A 24908-nucleotide genomic window follows, 5' to 3' on the forward strand; every position below is an offset into this window, starting at 1 on the left:
ATTGGCTGTCTAAGCTACTTTCACTCTTACCAACTAAAATATTTAACGTTCTTTGACAGTGTCAATAACAATGACATAAGTCACAGTGACAGCATCTATCGATTGAATTGAGGTTAAGAATTGTAGGCACAACTGAATAGCGAAATTTATTAAAAATGAAATAGAAAACTTAAGGTTTCTACTAAAATAAACAGTATAAAAGAACGAAAAATGGCGTTCGCGTTTTTACGCATGGGTATAATGCGTGTGGCGCAGAGCGGGTGTTACTCGACGTCTTTGCAGCGGTCGATGGCATACAAAAGTGCTATTTCCTTGGAGACCTTGTATCCGAATAGTTCTTTGAAGCTCTCAACACCTTCATTTGTAAGTAATCGTATATAAGTTAATAATTTGGTAAGTACGTACATTATTTAAGATTTAAGTTGATATAATTTTGTGAACTTCTTTTTTCATTAAATCAGCAATTTTGAAATTGAATCAATTTTCAAAACAAGATTAGGTTTACAATAGCAACTATATTATACTATATAACTATATAATAAAGAAATAATTAACTGTGAACTATAAGTGAAGATCAACAGACATTAAATCAAATGTTCCCATTAAATGGTGATTATTAGAATAATTATCGAATTATCAATTGGTTTCATATATTGTTATGTATTTTTCATGTGTTTCAGGTCCCAGACCCAAATGAGAAGTTCTCTGGTTTTATACCGATTGAGAAACTAGACATAACTTACAGTGCTAGCTCTGGGCCTGGAGGCCAGAATGTCAACAAGGTATATTCTATTCCAACTTTAGTACATATAAATCATATCAATATTTCTTTGCAGTTATGAACATTACTTAGTGATTAACCTGAAGATGACAATGAAGTAATTAAAAACAAAAAATCTATGAGGATTTCTGTTCAGACATTTACCAAATTTATTGTAAACCTTACAGGTGCATACCAAAGTAGATTTGAGATTCAAACTCAGTGAAGCAACTTGGATACATCGTGATATTAAAGAGAGGATGTTGGAATTGGTAAGGTTCTTTTATTTATGGATATAAAAGTGTTATCAACTTGATAATGTTTAAACATTCATTATAAACATAAAATATTTATAGATGTATACTTTTTTTACTTTTTCTTACTGTTATAAAGAGTTTATTAAAAACTAGCGGTCCGTCGCGAAATTTGATTACAATAGCAAAGTTTTGTATGGATCCCTAACGCTTTTGGAAATTTTCTATAGCCTATTGTCATCACGGATAACCAACGAATTAATGGTAAAAGATTTTTTTAAATTGGTCCAGTAGTTTCAGAGCCTATACAATACAAACAAACAAACACTAAAACCTTTCCTTTTTATAATATTATTCATTAAATTAAAAATTTGAAATACAGGCACATGCTTCAATATTGATTGAGGAAAATTTACATCAGTATTTATTATTAACACTTATCAAAACATTTTCACAGCATGGTAAGAAGCTAACTAAGGATGGCTACCTGGTAATCCGTTCAGACACAACTCGGTCCCAACAGCTCAATCTGGCGGACTGCATGCAGAAGCTAAGGAACATGATAAGGGATGCTGCTGTCACCAAGCGGGCACCGTCACCCGAGACTGAAGAAAAGATTAGACAGAGGTACATTAGAATAACATTCAAACTAACTGAGTAGTGGTATGAGTTTCAACCTGCCATATTAAAGGAATTCAGGGCTCAAATCCCAGACATTGACCCTTGATTTTTAGAAGTTAATGCCTAATAGGTGAAAAAAAAAAAAACCATAGGAAACTTACAAAACTTAAAGTCTTTTAAAAAGGTTTTAATGGCTCTTTATTGAGTTACTGGTGATATCACAGAACCTAATACAAAACTTCTTGTTATCTCTGCACAACCTGGTGATGTAGAAGCTTTAATATGATTTAGTCAAATAGATGATTAGCAGTTGAGTTTGAAAAGATACAGCAAGAAAATATTGCAATGCAGCAAGAAAATATTGCCACTCATAGTATTAAGCCATGAGCTGTCTTCTCCTTATATACTCTACCCTGTCTTTGCTTTGTCTGAGAGCAGCAGATTCCAATGGCTATGTGATAAACCTAGGTCTTTTCCCGTTTACTTTGCCCACCCAGCTTTTAAGGTTGTCTGATTCTCTTCATGCCTCCTCATCTCTTCATGTGGCATGAACTCTCAACAATATACAATATTACTACCTGTTTAAGTGCAGTAATAATTATTTTGTTTCTTCTTGCAGGCACCTAAAGGCGTCGCGTCTCCGCGTGGCAATGAAGCGCGAAGCCGCTCACAGGCGCGAGCTGAAAAGATCGCCCACTGTCGTGGACTTATGATTTTTCCATTAATTGGGCATATAAGTTGAACGGATTTTAAATTATTTAGTGGCACAATCAAGGAAAGGATAACATTTTTATAGACTGCTGTCCATTCAATCTTTAAACTGAACTAAAATGGCTGTTTTAAGGGTATAGGAATGGATGGTCGGATATGTCGCATTTTTTCTACAAAAGGCTAAATAAGAGATATATAAATAGAAACATGTTTGTGTCACTTGGTAATTTTTATCCTACAACAGATTAAATATAATATTTTGGAAATACACTTTTTCTAAATAGATTAATATTAATAATTATTTCTAAAAGTGCGTTTAAGAACGATTAAGTAAGGTAAAAATAATAAAAGTGTATTTTCCAGAATAATGTATTTATTGTACAGTTTGACAGCAATAAGATTGTGAAAAAATCTTATTGTATGTAAACTGTAATGTATGCCCAATTAATGAAACGGTGTGAAATGTTTGTGAACTAAATTACATATTAGTGTTTTAGATAATAAAGTGTAATGTAATGAAGAAAAGTGTTTTTGTTGTCATACAATAATTCTTATAATATTCAGATGCTTTTTTCTTTAATTACAAAATATAATTTTAAAACTCCCAAGATAAATTCTGTGTTATCTGCATGTTTACTGTGAGGTTGTCATAGTAACGGTGTATAACAAACAGCATACAAAGCAAATCGTAATAATTTTAAAGGAGAATATTTCTAGAAATATCCAGAAGACATAAACGTGTCCTTCGATTCTCAATAATGTCTTATAGGGATCTGAGAAGTAAGTACTAAAAATGAAATATTTAACGCTGAATGACAATTATTGTTTTAAAATTATGATTGTTCACTGCCATTCATATAATCGATATATGTAACCAACTCCATATAGAATGAAGCCGATCATAAACACATTGCCTGAGGTCTAATATGGTTGCCACATCGTAACTTGGGATTGGCACAAACGCAAAATCAATCTGGCAAATAATCTGTCGGCAAGCATTATAAGTAACCACATAACTATACTGCTATTTGGAAGAAGTAGGCGTTGCACTTTCCTAGACGAGATGTCTACCAGCTACCTTTTGCCAAGATTTCAGCGAAGCCATGCGCGCCCTGGGCTTCCCCCAGGCGATCTCGCTGGAGAGCTTCCGTTCCCCGAACTGGGAGCTGGTGGAGAGCTGCCTGCGCTGGCTGGCGGCGCGCCTGGAGCCCGACGCGGCGCTCGCAGGTGGCCATGCTACCGTGGAGCAGCGGGTGGCCATGGTCACACATGCTGTTGAACTGTTTGTGAGTTATAGATCTACTGATTTTAAGAAATGATGTATGAGTTAACAGATTGGAATCACTTGTTAGGAAACCCACAAGGTTTACAGTTCTCCATGAGGTTGTTATTGGTGCGTGAACTTGCGAAGTCTACCAATCTGTAGTCTTGAAAAGATTTTGATTCAACTAAGATTACTATGTATAAGTTATCTGATTTGGATCATAAGTTTTAAAGAGTTCTTCATGAGGCTGAATGTTGATGACGAATCTTCCTCAGAAGCGTTGCGTAGTCCCGTTGGTTTCGTTACCTGTATTGATTCTCTATTACGAAATTACCCTCTACAGATCGAGTGATACTGTGTTAGGCTTAAATATTTTTCATAATAGGTACTTATAAAGTCTAATCTCTCACAGCACTCGAGAGCTAACCTGAAGTTGAACGGCAAGAAGATATACGGCGCGGACGGGTGGGCGGTCCGCGAGCTGCTGAAAGTGGCCAACCTGCTGCGCGCGGCGCTGGCGTCGCCCGCCGCTGACGACCAGCAAATTGATGCTAGTCCTCTGGTGTACGATGTTTCTAACAGGGTAAAGTTTTTGTGTATTAATAATCTGGCTAATATAGTAAGCATATTATTATAATAGGCTAATATAGTGATTTTAATAAATTAAATCAAATTAGTAATGAACTATCCAAATAAATAAAGATCAGCCTCGTAACCTTATATTTTGGGTTCATATTATGTATCTTAAATATGTGACATAAAAAAAATCTTACAACTGTATGTTAACCAAACTGCATAATCAAAGTGTTATAATCCTCATTATTTTCTAGCTTATAAAATATTCTTGATTGTTTTAGATTGGAGAAATTAAGCAAGCTCGTGCGTTAGCTACCGATATTACAGCTCAAGGAGCTTTTTTGTACGATCTGTTGGCGAAGGAAGCCGAGAATAAGGTGCGGGTAATATCTATGTACTGCAGCAATATAGTAATTTTATAGTTATAGCAAAGGTAATTTATGTAATCTATGTATCTTCTTATCTATGTGTTTTTAATTATACGTGACAGTTCCTTTCTATGTGCTTAGGTTATCATTCTGTAAGTAATTTTTGTGTATAATCACAGAAAAAATCGAAGTCGTGATAATAATAGCACTATTATTGTTAGCAGTTTTTCAGTTTTATAGAACTTGTAATTAAGATTTTTGAACACAAATCACAACTCTATACTTCTCTATCTTTTGTTGTTCCTCAGGAACAAAGAGACAAGGCACTCTCGCGTCCACTAGACATGTCTGCACTAGAGGCGTCTCTCCGTCGCGCGGTGAGCGCGGTGGGTGGTCGGCTGGCGGCGGCGCGCGAGCGCATCGCGAGCGTGGCGGCCAGCGAGGCGGCGCTCGACGCCAAGCTGGAGCGACGCCGCGCCGAGCTGCAGCGCGCGGAGAAGCGGCTGCATACTGTGCAGAAAATCAAGTGAGTTACTACTGAAGCCCTCTCGCGTCCTCCAGACATGTCGGCACTAGAACACTAGAAGATCAAGTGAGTTGTAGTCCGCGTCAAACTTCTAGTCCGGTCTGAAGTTGTTGCGCGCAGGTGGAGTCAGCCAATGGGGTCGGACACAACTACAAGCATATACTCCGCAGCAACGTAAGGGCACACTAACGCAGTTATGTACGCGCAGGCAGCGGAGGGTGCCGGGGGGTCCCGCGCTGTACCGCCCTTTAATATCTACAATTTGTTCTTGCGACGCGACTCGTTTCTATATTCAGAGTGGATTAAAAGTTTGGTGCGAACTCTATTTATATTTTAGCTCCCTGCAAGGCATCACTCTCTCACAACTGAAGCGCCTGTAGCATATTCACAAGTCTACCAACAAGGTTTGATAATTGATGACCAATATTAATCGGAGAAATGCTTTATTAGTCCCACCAAAATAACATACATCCATTATAGTTTCTAGTTTTCATGCACTAACCTGAATAGAAAAGACCATGGTTCAACTACGATAAGCACTTTAAACTATATCAAAGTACTCCTATTTACTCAATTAAATGATACTATTAAACCTACTATATACCTACTACGTAATCTTTGAGCTGGAGTGATCATTTAATAATAAATAGACTACTCCCATACAAAATAGTAGTACCACTATGAATAGAAACGTCATCTTATGATTCCATGTTCGTAAATGTATTTATAGTGACGATATTGTATTGTACGACCAGACCAGCGTACCAAGCGGAGCTGACGGCGCTGGAGGCGGAGATCGAGGAGCTGTGGGAGCAGTACGTGCTACGCTACCGCTGCGTGGAGGCGCTCAAGCACCAGCTTAGTCTACTAGAGAGTGCGCAAGCTGAGGTCAGCACAGGAGAATAGTGATAGATTGTGAGAGAAAGAGAGGGAAAGAGTTCAATTAATGTTAGGGTACTAACTGCGTACGTTCGTCGTGACCACAATCAGTCATAAGTCGAAGTTGAACTTCCTCGTTATAGATAACGGAAAGTAGAGATGTAATTGTTGAGAAATATGGATTTGAATTTAATGATAGACAAGAACAAAATATAAAAAAGAAAGATAGATACTTGTAATAACAAAAAGAAAAAGTAAAGAAGCAAAAAGACAAAGACGATGCAGAAATAGTTTTAACAAACTGTATTTTTTTAAATGTAACAACAAGTATGTTTTCAGGCTGACGAGGAACAACAGGCAGCCATTATGCAACTTATACATAAGTACGAGGCTGAAGATGTCCTCGGTAAACTGAGTGATTCAGGTGAGTATGGTGTGCCTACGGTATTCATAACTACGATGATTCAAAAGTTATAGTTATGAATGTTGTTCCGCAGACGAAGCGGACTCGAGTGACGAAGGTGCAGAGCCTGTAAAGCAGCCACGTCCCGCAACGCGTCCCACTACCAGGCTACGGATTAAAACTGCCGGTACGACTTAAGAAATGAAATAAGGATATAGAACTTAATTGACCTAGTATCTACCACTAAATTCACGTTAGAAAATCATAAAAAAACAACGTTCCCGAAATCTTAAAATATGAGGTTGGTTTGTAACGCAATACCACAGGTGATACACTTAATATAGGGAACGCAATGCACAGCAGTTGTTAGATATCGTGATTTGACGAGATTTTTTACATATTCGTTATATTTTTGTCAGATATTTAACGATGGAAAAGTAGCTGGGTAATATATTGTGGCTTTACTTATGATTATATTTTTATTAGATCTTTAGCTATGGAAAGGCGCTCCATGTAAAGTATTTTGTGGCTTAAAGCCTTTTAAATATATTTTTATGGTTTGTAGCGGCAGAGGGGCGAGCCGCGTTCGGCAGCATGGCGGGCGCCGGGCGGGACTCGCTCGACATTCGCGACGAAGATGACGAGCGATCCGACTCCGACTTCTCCGACACGCAGATATTTGGTAACTTATACTTTAATATTAAAAATTAACATACCTACTACGTTGTAACACATTTATCTAAGAAAGTGATGTAACTCACCATTAAAGTTTATTTGATAGTGAGTGACCATTCTGCCCACAGACATCCATGGTCAACTTCAATTAGGATTTTAGTAGTATTTTAGGTATATTTAAAGCATAAAATTTGAAACATTGGTCCTTTGAGCCGGAGTGATGCAGTAAATAATGATGATGATAACTATATTCTCGATAATTGCTGTTTATTATTATATAAAATACCATTTAGTTCCATTCACAAACCTCTCATTAAATAGAATGTAGTCAACATTACATATATTTATTGCCATGAGCATATCGTTAACTCTAATCAAATATTGAGGACATTGCTTATATTTATTGCCTACCTCTTAGGCCCATTATTAATATTAATAAACGTGTACTATTTTTGCTTAATGACGATTTCTAGTAGGCAGAAATGATTAGATTTAATCTTTGGTAGGCAACACATCGTATAGTTTATCTATTAAATATTTTTTGTACCAAGATTAATGAATGTAATATTAATTCGGTAATTGAGTATTAGTAATGGGCGTTATTGTAGTGCTGTGGACGATATGTTGTACGTTGTTGTGTGTCAGGTGGCGACACGGCGTCCCGCTGGCAGCGCGCGCGGCCCGCCACGCGCACGCTGGCCGCCGCGCACGACCACTACGCTGACCTCGTGCACGGTACACCACACCACCAGCGCCACTTCCACTGCATGCAGACCGCCACACGCGAACACTATACACACTACCGCCACACCTGCACGACATACATCACTACCTAACACTATATCAATAACGGCCACTATTTAAAATATCCACCGCTACATCTTTCACTATTAGCATATCGACAATCGTCACATATAACCTCTAATACCATTTTGCTCACTAGGACATCACTACTACAGTACTACTTTTGCACTCATTACACTCTGATATTTTACGAATTACACCTACCTCCACATTCAGTACCACCGAACCAAGGATTTTAGCACTATCTAGTATCCACCAGTTATACTAATCTATGCTACCAGTACCACCATCGTCAGCATTTCCAATGCAACCCCGTCTGAAACACCTTTTATAAAGAAATACTACAAACTCAAACTTCACGAAGTGAATGCCACACGTTGGCTCACACAAGAATAAATTACCATTGCATCATGTGGGTAGTTTATAATTCATTTACATTCCATTATTATGGTCTTACATTATGAAATATTAAATTATATATATATATTTTTTAATTTAAAACCGATTTGCTATGGATCTACGCAACTTGATTATTATTTTAATACAAAGTATAATAAAGATTCTCGATATTGTAACGCCTCTGGTGGATTATTTCGGAACTAAAATTTGTCATTGTAATGTAGATCGAGCTGACGATTCAATTGATCGAGTGTTCGAATGAATACTTATACTAAGGCGGTCAACAAACTATCGCCGTCACGATATATTAAAAATCGTCTCGAAATAATCGCGTTCTCGGTATCGACTCGGTGACGGTGACGGTGCGGTGGACTCGTTTGTCCACCGCACCGTCACCGTTGTCCTAAGGGTACAGATATCTCAACGTCCGTGTCGGCAGGTGTGGAGGGCGGGGACGTGGAGGACGAGGACTCGCTGGGCAGCTCCTCCGAGAGCGAGCTGCGCCTGGCCAGCGCGCGCGCCGCCCCGAGCGCTCCGGGCCGCACCTCCGCACTCAGCGACAATGAGTTCTAGCGCTCAAACAACTAAGGTATAATAAATATAGAAGTAGCCATCAAACATGGATATCGCATGGCTCCTGCTATATGGGAACATTTGTGGTCGACCCCAGGTAAAATTAGATTCATCTGTACCCTTAGAATGAGTTTTGACGTTTTTACAAAAATGATTGTTATTACAAAAATTAAATGTATGGGCAAATACGTAGACAAATACAAAAACAGTCATTTTTCTAAAAACGTAAAAACTCATAACTAAGGGTACTGAGGTCGCTAACAGATGCACCGCTACCCCTGATGACTAAGCTGGAATGCTTTTAAAAGGTATGTACCCCTTTGGGAATGGCTCGAAACATTTTTTCTCTTTGCAGACTAAAGCATACAGTCTGCATTGAGGATTATAGTAAACTTACTTACTTATATTAAGGTAAACTTTTGAAAAGTATTCCAACTTAATTCACAGGAGTAGCAACACTATAATCGATTACAGATGGAACTCTTTATTATATCTAGGCAGATTACAAATATCAATAGGCGGCAGTGGCTATTTATCCTTAGACTTCATGAACCTAATATTTAAGTATACCTTCTAAAATTTTTTTTATATTTTAACCACATGTCTTCAAGACGTAAAACTTGCCATACTTAAAAATACTACAAAGCGAACTAATTTAACTAATGATGGGATTGATAATAAAACAACATTGTTATTATTATAAAAATGTATTTTATCAATTTACAAAGATGTGTGTCTTTACAAAATTAAAATATAACTTTCCTTTACACAGGCTTGTCCATTGCAAACTCTTCCCGCTCACCTTTCGTATAAAAATGTAAAATTAATGTTAATATATTAAAACTATCATTATATTTATATTTACAAGTTATACTATTACGATGATAAATATTATAACAGTTATAACTGTTATTACTACGATCATGTAATATTTATGATAAAATAAATAGTATAAAATATAATTTAGTTTTCTTTTACGAAATTCTTGTCCACATTCTGACACAAATTCAATTTTCTATTTAATTAAAACCAATCCTGGTTATAAACTTATGTATATAACAGTGCAACACTTGGTATTAAAACAATGATAATATATAAAATAAAAGGATACGAATGATATGAATGATACGTGATACATGATACGAAAATATTGTGGTAAAAAACTTACTTATTAACAATAAGAATGGAATAATAACATTTAGGAACACAACTGATTATATATAATATCAATATAAACATAATTATTACGAATCAGGGATTAAGAAATTTTACAAAAATAAAATCTTAATAAGTAATTCAATTTTATATTTGGTTAATATTATGATACAGTCAGCTGTGTTCCCACATAATTAATAGTAATTACCCTAAAATAACCAAAAAGAAATTGAGCAAATTTAGATGCGCATAAACTTTATATACAAACCAATGGTCGCTCTCGAGCGGAATTTGGCACCGGTTAGGTACTTCGGACTTCTCATTCAAATGTACACACTTACACGAAAAACTTAAAGATTAATATCGACTTCAGATATCTTCGTTTTGAATTCAGCTGTACTAATATTTTACAACCCTTTTTTTCTGCAGGAAATGTAATGTAGGTATGTAGGTGTTTAACATAATTATAACAATAACATTGAAAAAGTCTTATGAACGTCTTTAGTCGATATATTGCTAAAATATATGCTATTTTTATAGATACTTCCTTGAAAAATTATTACGTTTATCTGAATTTTTAAATATCGAATTAATCACAAGTATAGTTTTTGCAAGATCTGTTTCAAAATATATCAGATAATTGACAGATATTTCAGATAATTGATGGATACAGAAAATCTGGTTACGTTTTTGCATAAACATTTAAAATTTTCACATGAAATATCTATAAAAAATGAACAATAAACTAGATCTACTAGATAAATAAGTCTTAAAATAGAGTATAACACAGATATTTGACGATATAAACAAGTATACAATTTTATTTTATCGTTGTTAGTAAAGTGACGATTTGTGTTAGAAATTCCTATCATATACAAATTGTACGGATTAAATCATTTTATGAATTGAATTGAATTATTTTATTTGGATACTGCGTTTTTTTAATAAAAATATTTGATTGAATAACGATTTTTTAAATATTTAGTTTTAGACAGACATTTTGAAAATCAAGTCCTGACAATTTTATCGAAAATAAAATATAAACATATTTAATTACCATTAATTATTAATATTTTAATCATATGTACCGTTCAACTTCATTGTTAGTAAAGTGCAGTTATAACTTATATTACAATGGTTAGTAACGAGTTATTTATTCTGTTATTTACAACGTTATCGAATAAAGCTATGTTGTTAAGTTTGGTATGGTATGTTCGAATTATAATTATTATTATCTTAATCTTAAAAATGATTCTTATGAAAATTTCATCACCAAATATGCATATATTAAAGGTTTCCGTTATGAAAAATAATTATTTTTAAGTGAAATTTGAATTCTTAAACCTATATTTATGGAGTATTTCAAGTCATATATTAAATATTCATCATATATTTAAAAAAACTTAAAAAAAGCTTACTTTAATTTATTTTGAATAAATAAAAAAATACATATAATATTATCCTAATCCGTGAAAAATCTCACCTATAAAATAGAAAAAAACTGTAATTGTAATTATTGACTAATTTTTCAAATCTTTTCGTTTTCATCATAGTTTTGAATTATAAAAATATTAATAAAATGCTATTGGGTTCATAAGAACCGACTATTATGCGCTATATTCGAAGTATTCGGAAATCTGAGCGTGTAACATGCAGTGTCGAGTATGGTAGTGCGATATGAATATTTGACATTGCGTTTAGACCAAATGAACGTTCTCTATAAAAAAATAAAGAGTTGAGATGGTGTAACAGTCATGAAATTCATGTAAAGATGACAATTGTAATGTTATGTATTAGCGCTACATAGCTACTATAAGGTAAGAAATACTTTCTACACTTAAGCCCCACATCACACTGAATACACAGGAATTTGCCAATATCCAGATCTAGAACAGACATCTAAATTTATCATTCAGATGCTTGTCTGACCGGGAATCAATCCTGAAACTCTTTGTTTATCTCACTTCAAAATGCTACGCCACGTGGTTCGTCTTTGTTTATATCTGTTATTAATAATCAATCTACCTATCAAAGATAAACATAAGGCAATATAGAAATGAATCGCGTCGCCATAGCACTACACCTACTCGCAACAACTTCAGAGCGGACTACCAGTTTTACGCGGACTATACTTCATGCTAGAAATTGTCAAATGTTAATCTTTGCTAAGTGAAATTTGGTTCAATTGAGAGAAATGTTACAACATAAAATGTTAGAGCTGTCGTTCATTCGGTCTCAACGTAAGTCAATGTGAGTGTCGCGAGTGCTCGGAGTCGGTGGTGGCGGTGGTGGCGGCGCTGGTGAGCGAGTCGTGCTGCTCGGCCGCGTGCCGGCTCTCGTCGCACACCGCGATGAACTGCTCCGCGTACGCCCTGGAATTATTGACGGAGGTATAAAGGTGGTGAACACTTCAGGGTTTCATCGTCTCTGCCGTCTTAGAGAAAATAGAAAATTTACAGAGTATACCAATTGTTCTATAACGGAGATAATGTTTAAATACATATTCTTTCGACGTCGACGAAACTGGTTAACTTAGCATTCATGAAAAACAAACGAAAGCTATCCTGACGAATGTATGAAATCAAGTTCGATTAATAATAATTTTATAGGAAGTCAAAAGAACTTATAGGCTTTTTACAGTCTTTACCAATCTTTTAGCCACTGTCACTTGGCTAATAATAAGGCAGCAGACAGTAATAAGCCAGCTGTAGTCGAACTATAATAATAATCCAATCCGACTGCTGAATTCAGAGTACAGTAATAAACCAATAGTCAAATTCTAATAAGGTGCAGCTCACCTGTCCAACCCAGTGTAAGTGCGCTTCAGATCGTCATCGGAGAGTCGGTCGCGGTCGGCGCGTCGCTTGCGGTGTATCCGCTCGAGCGAGCGCGTGAGCGAGTCGCGCGAGCGCGGCCGTCGCCGCTCGCGGGCCGCGCGCGGGGACCGCCGACGACGGACGCGCTGGAAACAATGTTAACATAATAATAATATGTCAGTTCGAATTTCACTTGAATATTTTAAGTGCATATAACGAGGAAGATATTGAAATTATAGATATAGGTATGGATGAAACGGGATGTAAAAACCAGAAAACAAGTCGACAAAACCTGTCTATTTGAAATTATATACTAATTAGAGATAAATTATTCAAATAAGAAACTACTTGTATACATAGATAAGTAAAGATTACTCACTCCTAACAAGAAAATGTAGGGGGAGTCCGGGAGAGATGACCCGCCTTCCACTAAAATGCTCATAAATTTTTCCATTCTTACAAATTGTTATTTCTATAAATTGTATCTGGAGCCTCATATATTTATCTATATTTTCTTATAAGAAAGTTTAATACATTTTTAATAGTTTATGAGTAATTAACGATTTCTACCAAATTGACATTCGGCTAATATCTCCCGCCTGGGTGGGAGACTTGACCCTCCAACTAGGGAGCCTTTACCAGGGTTTAAAAATAGTACTATACCTACCCAGTTTTGAGAATTGAAATAGTTGCGTAAAAAAGTTTTGCCACGTCTCCGTGCTAAAATGTCCCTAAAATAATTGAAATAATAATTTATTTATTATGTAAATTACGTAATTATTACGTGAATTAGTTATTTGTTCGTAAATTTCCTCTAAAAATGTTTTTATTTGTCAAGGATTCAAAAAAAGAACTTACTAAAATAAGCCGTTTGTGGCTTCATTCAATTTCAAGGCGGCGAAGTATCTTTACTAATCTATGCTTGTATATATAATGGAGTCTAAAAAATACAAATAAATGTATTAGGCGATTAAAATTTATTGATTTATCATACAATACGAATTTACACAACGCTCTGCCAAATTATCTAGCTTTCGAGTGTAGATAAATGTGATATGCGTTGTGTTGTGAAGTATAGGATTGCGAGTGTCGAAAAATAAAAAAAGAAATGATCTATTTAATTAGTATAATCCGCGTAAAACTGGGAATCGCTGGAAATCGCTCTAAATATAGGAATGAATCGCGTCGCCATAGCAAATTGTATTACTACACCTGCTCGCAACAACTTCAGAGCGAACTACTCGTAGCAGTTTGGAGGGGACTATACGTAAATATTATTTTATCAGTGTTGTAAAAACTAAATGGTTAACTTATATACACTTTCAGAATTCGAAATATAAAATATGAGAAGTACTCGTAACTTACAGTGTCGTGCACGGGGTAGTAGAGCGGCGGGCCGTAGGGCGGCGGCGGCAGCGGCAGCGTGGCGTACCGCGGCGGCACTACCATGCTCACCGGCATGCGGCCCAGCTGCGGAGACAATACAAACAGTTAATTAAATTTATATTGTGTGATCAAAAATTAGCACTTATTACCAGATGAACTGGATGCAGTGGTAAAAGGATGAAGAAACTTTTTCATGTGTAGATACTACCAATCTACGCTTGACTAGCGAGGTAAACTACGGTGTTACGACCTTTTCCTATCACACGGTTTACGCCTGCATGCAGCTGAGATCCGCATGCGTGCCACTTGCACCCATCATCATCATGTCACGTGAGCCACACGCACGCAAGACGCGAAAGGACCGCCGCATTTTAATTCACGCGTTAGATACGCAGGAAGAAAAAAGTTATGACGCAGTAAGGGTAACTAAACATACTACTTATAAATTGACTAATGCATAAAATATACATGTAAATTTATTTATATACAAACAAACACACCAAATCTGTAATTGTCTAGAAGCATTATATCATTATTTTTACTATTACATTGAACATTAGGTAGGTACATCAAATAGTGTGTGATTATTGAAAATAACTAAACAAAACTTTGTAATCAGAACCGCGCCTTATCGAACTATTTCAAAATGTAATCTCATTATAAGTGAAGTACTGAATGTTATTACAGGTCGTTATCGAAATTATTCACGTAGGCTTTATTGTGGCGGCCATTGAATGCAGCCGCCGCGTGGGCAAATCGATCGCATAAATTATGCAAGTCAAATCGAAGTAATCCGAATAACAATAGATTACGAGGTTACTGCTTCAAAGGTTGAGAACTTCTGAAACCTAACTAAGCGCTTTACGATCAGCTTTATGCTTTCTTTATGTTTGTAAAATTACTTCTTAATAGTTAGGGAAATGTAATGTAAATATAACGCAATGTATAGTAATGTAATGAATCGTTATTAATTGAAACGTATTTATTATGTGAAAACCTTCCAGGGAACTTACTAATATTTACGTAAATCAATATTGGAATGAGTCCTCTTTTTAAAATTGTTTTAAGGGTTGTCTAGTCGGTTCAATTGCAATCCTGTTCCTTCGTTCTATAAGCTGGGCCGGTATTAATTTCAAAATTAATTTGATGAAATTAATAGCTCATTAATCATAACAAGAATTGTAACACATCAAAATATCTAACATAATTAACATACAATACAAATAAAGCTTAATTGTATAGCTAGAAAGCAAGGTGATGCTAGGACGAAGGAATGTGGCCGAGACACTTCCTAGGCGCGCGCCGAGATCGCCGTGAATACGAAACGTTGGGAAATTTACGTTTGTATGTCGATTGTGAGTTTCTAGAAATTCTTGGAAATGTCACCGATATTACCTTTTATATTTATAAATAAGCAGTAATATTTTTAATGTATTAAATTTTGTTCGTGTCTCTTTCTCAGTGACAAGTCATAAATACAGTAGCGACTACTTTCTAATCAATATTTCATATACTAAGGTGATAACTTATGGCACATGATCCAAAGACGTAAGGATTTAAGTAAATAATTAAATTTAGGATTTATAAAAAAAATCTGTAACCCAGCTTATTTGAGAGTAAGTATTTCTTTTAGGTAATCATTTGAGAAATCATTTTCTCTGTAGGCTTAATTAATGTCTAAGTCAGGGGTTCCCAATCTTTTGTAACCCGCGGCGCAGTTACAAGTTGAATATTCTTTCACGGCGCCCTGTGCCCTGTCCTAGCTAACTATTTGAAGAAGACAGTCGAAAGAAATAGGTAACTACAATAATAGTAGTTAGCTTACCACAATATGAAATTGTACAATACGTTATTATAAAATAATTTAAACGGAAAACAACAAGAAAGACTTGAGAATAACAAAAATAAAATACGATATTTATTCAGTCAAATCAATGTGAAGGGTTAGCTTAGTTATCGCCGTGCAGTTTTTCAAAGCGGGGAATATGACTTGACACTGCTATTCTAATTTCTTGCTCCACATTGATCCGATATTTGTTGTTTACCACAGCTACATCTGAAAACCCAGCTTCACATAGATATGATGTTGCAAACGGAATGAAAATTTTTAATGCTTTGGATGTTAAATTTGGATATTCATTTTGAATCGATGACCAAAACGCCAATATTTGTGGTGTCCAATGATTAGAGGATCGACTCACGGCGCCCCTCTTTACTTTCTACGGCGCACCAGGGCGCCGCGGCGCACACTTTGGGAACCCCTGGTCTAAGTAGAATCAATTTCGTTATTTGCTTATTAACTTGCCTATTTACTATTAAGGCGTAGCACGTCCGTAAATAAGCAAGGTATTTAATTAAATATTTGTGGCCTTGTCGAAATCACATATATTTACTTGAGCACTTTAAATAGTTTTTCCTTAAACTAGACAAAGTCGCGCGCAGAATACTAATGCTTTCGACGAATCATAACAAAGAAATAATATTGTCAGAGACAGGTAGCGAATTATAGAATGCGTAGTGGAATGCAGTTCGCCTCTAATCCTTTATATGTAAATGAACTTGTAAAAATGTCTGTATTATCTTATGGGCAATCTTAACTGCGCCTAAATTGTTATGTCTCAATTTGTGAGGTAGGAAAGCGTGAAGTATGGTAGCTCTGAAATTGTGTTTATGATTATTATAATTTGTATATTTAAAATTAATTTCATTATGTGCGCGGCATATACATTATGAGTAATTATATAATATTATAATTACATAGTTTTAGATCTCTTATGCTAAATATTTTATCACGTAACATATACAAAACCACGTATTCACGTATTCATGGACATAACCTATATTTTTAAACTAACATTATTTAAGATGGAATTAGAGCATTCTTTGCATTATTAAGTAAATTTAAAGCATTAATGAATTTAGAGTTAACATGAAAGGAATTGTTTATTCTTACTTTCAACATGTTAAACGCTGATGTTGTAAACTCCTGTCCTTTATGGAGTTGCTTATGAGTATCTATAGACCGCAGTGGCCAGTTACCATAAGGTGGATTGCATGCTCTTTTGCTACTTCCAATCTTACTTAAAATACTCACGTAAATTATAAATACGGCTAAATTATTCTAGTTAACACTATATTATTGTATACAGAATGATGCCATTATACCTATATCTCAAAGAAGACGTTAGATAAACGAGTCCTATATCTGTTTGGTGATCGGCCGCTGAAAGTCCCAAGGCCGATTAGTACTAGACAGTGGGTACGGGCATATTGTTAAGAGATAGCGATTTGAAATTTTTGAAAATATTTGAAGGAAATAATGCAGTTAGGTAAACATTTTTGACTTTAAGTAAGCTTAAATCTAAATATTTAATAGCTTCTTGCTCGTGCTTGATTTTGCAATCTCATATCTCTAGATCAAATTATCTGGTTACCAATGTAATAACTAAAGCCGAACTACATAGTTGTTACTCCAAATTAACATTCAAATTGGATCAGTTGTCTCCACTATATTAAATAAATAACTTAACCAAAATGCCATACTATTAATTAAGATAGTGGGTAACGTTTAAACTTTTCGATAAATACTTTTTTTGACAAATTTACCTAACTAACAAGGATTTTCTATACATTGATTAATATCTGTACATTGAATATTTTTCCAGTAACGACATTAAGTGAAAAAGGAATGTCTTATTTTCATAAGCGGACCTTTTTCTTATTCTGTGGCACGCCATGCACCCTAAGCGACTTGACGGATTTAAACTCGAAACTCTGAGATATACTCGTATTATTAAATAGTCGAGGTTTTCTTGGTTTTTATATTATAGTTAATGTTTCGAATGTTCGAAAATTCACTTCACTTATTACCCGTTAATTCACCGCTCTGGCCCACCCTGCCCGCAGCCGGAGACCGGTTCCTAAGCGTCACTGCACAAACATTGCAGCAAGTGTATCAAGGCGGTTCGGTTCGCGCCGCTCCACGATAAATCATCTATAGCCCTATGTCGTACATACGAGAGCTGTATGTATAGCTTTAATCGATTCTATTCGGCTATACTTGTTACGATAGGTAGGTAGAATAACTTAAAAAGAGGGGTGTTTATGTTTTTTTTATAATATAGGAGTGGCAGACGAGCATTCAGTCCACTGGATGGCCCATACACATCTGTATGTCTAGGGGCGGCAGTAGTTTACCAAATAATCAACCCCAGATAGTATTAGATATTACTACCTGAGATAGGCCACGGGTGCGTCGCTAATACTTCTATACTTATACTAATACCTTTCAGGACTAAGCTGGAACGTCTCTGAATAATACGTCTCACTTACTACTTCAAACCAGAAAACAGCAGCACTTAAAACTGCTGATATTAGGTTGAAATAGGTGTGGCGGTGGTGTTGCTGGAGTCAAACCACCAAACTTCAACATTTGTAAAAATAGAGATATCTAACGAGCATATAATCCACCTGACAGTAAGTTTTTTATTGCCTCTCATGAACATCTGTAATTAACTGTACACAGAATTAGTCCAACGTTAGAACAATCATGGTAGCGTTGCTAGCCCTGACGAATATTTAAATTGGAACACATCATATAGGTATCTCCCTAATACATAAAATATAAAGAGAAATAAAATATTGTAAAATAAAATAAAACTATGACATGTCTTATCGATTATTTATAGGTAGTAAATCAAAATTATGCAACAAAATAAGAAATTCAATGTGTCGCTAAATAGTAACGCGTTTGAATGTAGTAAACATTGAGTAATAAAACATTGACCTTTAGTATTCTAGTATGTTCTGTGTTAATTACTATTTAGAAACAGACGCTAATGAGTTATATCTAATCTGGTTCCACGCTTAATTGCTTTTTATACATGTCATAAGAACTTTTAACGATCTCCATTTGAATTAGGATTACTGTCATTAGAAGTAGAATAATAAGACATTTAATTCAAGTGCATCACTGGGATGTGTAGTACATTTTCAATTATTAGAGTTTAAACTTCAAAAGTAGGGAAATGTAATTCAATTTATATGATAAAACTTTACAGGAAGGTCTGAATCAATTGTATTGCTACGTACGTAGATGGTCTACGAAAAAATTGTTTAGGTATTTATTTACGATATTTTATACATAAGCCGGTTTTATGTGCTCATAAATTGTTTTGTCTGTACGTAACTCTTTTATGTAAATATTATGCAAACTTTTATTAAACTATACTATATGTATAACTGTATGTAGTTATATGTATTATGCTAAAAAAAGTATACTCATATATACTATTCTGATGCCACATATAAAAAATTATACTTATAACAAATGACTCTACAGATAACCGGATATAATATCAGGACTTGATAATGTAATACTGGCGAAATCCAGGGAGCTCTTCATATTATTAAATATATGGAAAGAACAAGTTATGTTTGTCTCACAATAATAACAGATGCTGAAATAATCATAGTCGCGCACTAGTTTGAGCATTAAATTAGTCAATGTAACTCTCACGGGTATATATTGTTGTTTATTCCACGTGCCAGTACGATTGTCCGCCGACCCGGTGACACGGCACACATTCTGCAGACGAGTCTGACCTTGAAGCTTCCATTCACCACGACTTGGTTTCTCATGAGAGCTTGTCGCTAATTCGCTATGAAATAATAAATTTCTTAATAACTGAAACTATTCAGAATCGGTGGTCGTCAATCTACTTATGAGAATAGATTTCTGAAGAACTGCAATTTCTACCCTTATGTTATTGGAATAATTTTAAACGTAAACGCCCGAACTCAGTAAATAAATTCACCCATCCCATGTCTGCCTGGCCTGATCATGTCCAAAACTCTCTATGTGTGTCTATTACTCTCTCTATCTCCACACAAGTCGCCAACCTGTCAAGACGTTTAGATCAATGATAGAACACTTTACATGGAGCATGGAGCATATATATTTTATCGCAGGATTAAAGTAGGGAACCATGTTTGAAACATACTCTTAAATGACGTTAATTGGAGATAGCGTAGGTGGTCTTTGGATATCCATTTCCTCGTGCACTAACAAGTTGTTGAATTATGACCGCCTCGACGTTAATCAATGACAACCGTATATAACTACAGTTTATAGCTTAGGCTAGATGAAAATTAGTAATTTTAATTTTTAACATCTAGCCTAAGCTATAAACTGTAGTTATATATGTTACGTAATTTTTATTTTATTTTGGAGGACACATATGTATTTTACGAAATACATCTTTGGAACGCAAAAATAGTGTCGGAAATTCAACGATGTTGCTTTTCCCGACAGTTTCATTATCTATGGCATCACGCGTGTTTGTATACACGCAACACATACTCGTCATTTTATTCACTTACATGCATACGTCAACGTGGTACAAAAAATACATGCTACAATCACGCTTCGTAACAAAGTATTGTAACTTCTCCAAGGCTGACATTACACAATTAGTGGTGTCCGTACCGATGTTGGCAGATGTCGACTGCAGCCTGCAAACATCGCCTCACGTCCCTCGCATCGACGTGCTAAGGTTATGTTGGTTTGTTGATGAAAGTTACCTGTCTGTCATACATCTTGATACGAATATGTGTTTCTTATTAATAATAAATGATCTTATCGTATTAAGCACCTAAAATTTTGCTTTTCAAATTCAAATAACTTTTCACGAAATTCTGTAATAATTACTAAACAAGCTGTGGAGTGAAAAAATACATATTTACCACTACAGCTTATTACCTAATTCCTAAAGCCTAACCCTAATGTACTTGAAGACAATCTATAAAAGCCTATTGTAATTTGAATCTTATTTGAAAAGATAAATATTTTTTATAAATTGAAAAGATAAATAACGGCTGTCATTTGTTACATAAGATTAAATTTAGAGCTGCAATTAATTCGTTTCGCTTGACGATTGAAAATGAAACCATAGACAATTATTTAAGATAAGCATCGGAAGTGGAGCAAGGATAAATCCGTCAACATCGGAACCAAGTAAGCGTTTCAGAATCCCATCACGTCGGATTTGAACCCGCGCCTCGCGCCAACTGGACCGCATTACCATACTCCGTGCAACATTAACATAAACTGACGATTTGTTAAACTAGTTCTTTTATTAAACCACTTTCATCACGGATTCTAAACTTTAAACCAGTTTGTTTTGCCCGAAAGTGAAATACGCAACCAAAAAGTGATATAATTAATTAATTGATTCAATTCAAATTAATACATAGTTCTTAGTTAAACAATAAATTAACTTTACCTATCTTTCCGTAAGTGCATTTAAATTTCATGACTTAAAATTATTTCTAAATTTCTTCTCTAATTTGTTTAAATTAATAATATCAGTTGTACATATCCTAATTTACGTATTTTCCTACGTTGTGTCAACTTAATGCTTAAGTAGGTAGAGCGGCAGTTTTCTAAAATATGGTACGCACCGTGTTGCCATTATTTTCATATAATACATTCAGATGGATATATGTACTTAATAGACAAGAACGTTACAAAATCAAAGGTTAAATAATACTTGTCGCTACTTCTTCAAAGCGCTCAAAGGTAATCCTTCGTGAATAATCTAACCTATACTTTGCTTATTCTACTACCCCAAAATAAACCGAGCTTTACTTTTTCTTAATCAATTTTAAAAAATAGCTGTATTTAAAACACAGGTGCAATATTCCTAATATTTTTCCTTGCGTAACAAACAACGATCTAAATGAAATGTTTGTTTATGAATATTTCAGCCATATCTTGGAGTGATGTACTATTGAGGCAGCCAGCGTATCACATCACACATGCAACTAATATTAATGGTGTGATGCAACATAGTTCCGGTCGTATACTTTCTCCGCTATTTTGTCTTGACAAATTAGATAATCAAAAAGTGAAGAAAGTTGCCTGTCGCCATAGGAAAATGCATTGTTCAATGTGGGTTTGCGTATACCCGTGGTATAGCAATTACTTCTTGAGTAAAGTAGGTTTTGCGTTTTGCTCGAGGGATGTGTGTGCCGGCTGACGCAGATACGTGACCAGCTTTTTACAATATAGAAGTGGCAAATGAGGATACAGTCCACCTGATGGTAAGTGACTGCTGCCACCCATGAGCATATGTATTCGCTTCACACACCTACACATTTGAAACCTGAACACAGCAGCGAGTAACACTACTGTTATATGTCAGAAATATAAAGATAACAATCATGTTTCCAAAAAAATTCAAGACCGTTACAAAACACATGTCACGTCAGAAACTTAATCGCTCGTAATAATAGAAATTATGCCTTTTCTATCGTCTCGTGTAGGTAAAAAATAATGGTGTGCCGATATCTGAATAAAAACCCGATATCACATACAGTCAGTAACACCAGTGTTAATTAAAATATATTAAACATAATATTCTATTGCTACTTCAGTGATTAATTGTTTATATCTTAATGGACAACCGTTTGGTTGTCCATTTTGTTACAGTATCATTCAGATACTTCATATAATTTTTTTGATTGATTTTTAATTCGCTGGAAACAGGGTTTTTTATAATAAAGAAAAGACAAAAACATTATTTGATTTTAGACTAAAATTATCGCGGAATTGACACATTTTATTATGTAACGGGTACTCACGATATGCGTTTTTTTTATATTGCCGATATTCCGACCCAGTTGCATGGATCGTGGTCACGGCAAAACACAACACGTTTCGCCGTGCTGTACAGAATTTCATTTCATTAATAATATTTAGGTGTTGAGTAACTTTTGTACGCGAGTGTCCAAGGTCCCGAAGTCACCTGTACCGCTAGATCGGAGCCATCTTTATCTGGCAGACATATTTGTGCCAACACTTTCGCGGTTTGTACGACATTCGACTGTTTTGGAGAAAGTTTTGCTTTTCGATTAGTTTTGTCTTATTTGTTTATTGTTATTGATTAGCAATCGAATGAGGTTATTTGGTCATTTTGATAGAGCAAATTCTAACTGTAAACTAAGACTTATTGGTTATGCTTACGTACATGAAGACAAGTTGGCGAAAATCGATATATGATTTTTTTGTTGTGTAAATATAAATAGTTAAGGCCGAATTACAAATTTATTTGAAATTGCTGTATTCACATCGTAAATACGTGCGTTCATGAATTTCCTATCTTGATGATTAAGTTTTAACGCCTTATGTAAGATTCCTTAAACCTACTACTGTTGATGTAACAAACATGGAAATTAATTCGCTGACTTCCATATACAGATAGTATTACGACTTCCCAAATATAACTCACAAACATATTTTGTATCAATGAGATTAGTGTAGGAATAACTTTCATGGACAGAGTATATCCTCGAGGTCAAATAGGTTTACGAATGTGAAAATTGTCTACGCAAGTAATTTCACATTCACATACTATAATAAAACAAAGATAAACGCTATGAACATTACTGGAACTCGTGAGAAACTTGCCAATGGGCCCGATAAGTCACAGAGTATAAAAGTGAGGTTTTTGAAACCGCAGCGGCGTTGCGTAAAATATTGGTATGTTGTTATGAAACCAATAGTTATTTACCTTTGCCGTTTCGCCCCAAGCCAGCGGGGAAGGCCGCTAGCCATGCCACAGAATAGATTAATGTAGAAATGTCTGCCAATTAAAATAATCAATAACTGTCTAATTTTTAAAATGTGTGTTAATAAAATTAAAGTTCCTGTTCGTAACTTAACTGTTATTTTTTAAGGTTATATATTATGCTCATTTGTAGAATGACTAAACATAAAAAGAAAATATTTGCCTACCTATCTATGGGGAAAATATTAGAAATCGTTAAGCGATTTATTAAATGAGTATTCATTACGGGCGTAAATCAAAGTAGTACCATTGACAGTTACGACAGAGGAACATAAATGTAGGGGACATAGGTCACTATTTAATTAATTTAATTTACAGGCAGACATATGCCCCGAGTAGAAATAAAATGTGTCTATCGGAGCTACTGTGAAAGCTCCAACTGAATGTCAAATATGTATCATCTACGAGTATCTCTGACATGTAATCCGCAACACAAAATCGATCGTTTATATAATACATTTGCCTTTAATATCTTTTCTACAATAAATATATTCTATGGCACCACACCTGTTTGACATCTATGTAATTAAACAGCGGATACAACAATCTATTTACAATTTTGATTGACTGGCCGAGCGATATGCTAGTAAATTCTTGATTAAGTTCGCGAGCAAAACTTAAATGTGAAAGAATTCCGGTCAAGGATAAAATTAGGGGCAATGACTCCGAGACATTTAAATGGTACATTATTACTACATTTTCACATTTTTTTGACGAATAACTAATATACTTTATAGTATATGTACTCTAATGGTACCTACCCGTATGAACAATGGTGGTAAATATTACATACACATTAGGGTATTTCTATTTATTGATTTATTATTCTAAAAATTAAATTTGAATTGAATTAATATACCGGTATGGCCGTATGACCGGACGCAGACAATTCCGCGATTGAGTCCCAGACAAGCGGATATTTAAAGAATCAATTTTAAGTAGATTTTTATTTTAAGGCTCTATATTTGCGTACTTGTGAGCTCAAAATGTATTGTATTTATTATTCCTGCATAAGACGCGGAGCTCCCTACATAATAATGTTACAGAAACAATAAATATAGATTTAACCGCAATTCTAACAAAATATACCGAAAATACAAATTAGATTA

At 35.0% G+C, this 24908-nt stretch overlaps 3 protein-coding genes across 5 annotated transcripts in view; 2 read left to right on the forward strand and 1 right to left on the reverse strand.

The window, feature by feature from the left end:
* Nucleotides 1-80: 80 nt before the first annotated feature.
* On the forward strand, nucleotides 81-2420 carry LOC140744578 (large ribosomal subunit protein mL62). The gene is made up of 5 exons (XM_073076222.1): nucleotides 81-363; nucleotides 681-782; nucleotides 949-1032; nucleotides 1472-1641; nucleotides 2255-2420. The coding sequence occupies exons 1-5, from the start codon at nucleotides 211-213 to the stop codon at nucleotides 2346-2348; spliced, it is 603 nt and encodes a 200-aa protein (XP_072932323.1). The 5' UTR covers nucleotides 81-210; the 3' UTR covers nucleotides 2349-2420.
* A 568-nt stretch (nucleotides 2421-2988) lies between these two features.
* Nucleotides 2989-8969, forward strand: Cluap1 (clusterin associated protein 1). 2 transcript variants are annotated; one of them, XM_073075484.1, is made up of 11 exons: nucleotides 2989-3126; nucleotides 3436-3632; nucleotides 4023-4193; nucleotides 4468-4563; nucleotides 4863-5080; nucleotides 5836-5968; nucleotides 6299-6383; nucleotides 6457-6549; nucleotides 6928-7044; nucleotides 7683-7772; nucleotides 8680-8969. In XM_073075484.1, exons 1-11 carry the CDS (start codon nucleotides 3105-3107, stop codon nucleotides 8811-8813), a joined length of 1356 nt encoding a protein of 451 aa, XP_072931585.1. In that variant the 5' UTR covers nucleotides 2989-3104; the 3' UTR covers nucleotides 8814-8969. The 2 variants fall into 2 exon arrangements, with proteins under 2 accessions (XP_072931585.1, XP_072931586.1); XM_073075485.1 differs by lacking the exon at nucleotides 7683-7772.
* A 532-nt stretch (nucleotides 8970-9501) lies between these two features.
* LOC140744582 (uncharacterized) overlaps nucleotides 9502-24908 on the reverse strand; it is a 53343-nt gene continuing 37936 nt past the window's right edge. For both annotated transcript variants that reach the window (XM_073076230.1, XM_073076229.1), the window contains exons 5-7: nucleotides 14150-14254; nucleotides 12767-12930; nucleotides 9502-12340 (exon numbers count right to left, since the gene is read on the reverse strand). In XM_073076230.1, coding sequence (XP_072932331.1) covers nucleotides 12214-12340; nucleotides 12767-12930; nucleotides 14150-14254 — 396 coding nt within the window. In that variant the 3' untranslated portion in view covers nucleotides 9502-12213. The remainder of the gene's footprint in view (nucleotides 12341-12766; nucleotides 12931-14149; nucleotides 14255-24908) is intronic.

This window comes from Epargyreus clarus, unplaced genomic scaffold (genome assembly GCF_041222505.1).
Source record: "Epargyreus clarus isolate Ecla_fem2 unplaced genomic scaffold, WU_Ecla_fem_2.2 ptg000008l, whole genome shotgun sequence".
Lineage (NCBI taxonomy): Eukaryota > Metazoa > Arthropoda > Insecta > Lepidoptera > Hesperiidae > Epargyreus > Epargyreus clarus.

Bases quoted from the DNA above. Each gene is read 5' to 3' on its own strand.
- Cluap1 (XM_073075484.1), top strand. From the start codon at position 3,105: ATGTCTTATAGGGATCTGAGAA. The intron at 4,194-4,467 runs GTAAAGTTTTTG...TGATTGTTTTAG, and splicing joins TGTACGATGTTTCTAACAGG to ATTGGAGAAATTAAGCAAGC. The intron at 4,564-4,862 runs GTGCGGGTAATA...GTTGTTCCTCAG, and splicing joins CGAAGGAAGCCGAGAATAAG to GAACAAAGAGACAAGGCACT.
- LOC140744578 (XM_073076222.1), top strand. From the start codon at position 211: ATGGCGTTCGCGTTTTTACGCATGGGTATAATGCGTGTGGCGCAGAGC. The intron at 364-680 runs GTAAGTAATCGT...CATGTGTTTCAG, and splicing joins AGCTCTCAACACCTTCATTT to GTCCCAGACCCAAATGAGAA. The intron at 783-948 runs GTATATTCTATT...TAAACCTTACAG, and splicing joins GAGGCCAGAATGTCAACAAG to GTGCATACCAAAGTAGATTT.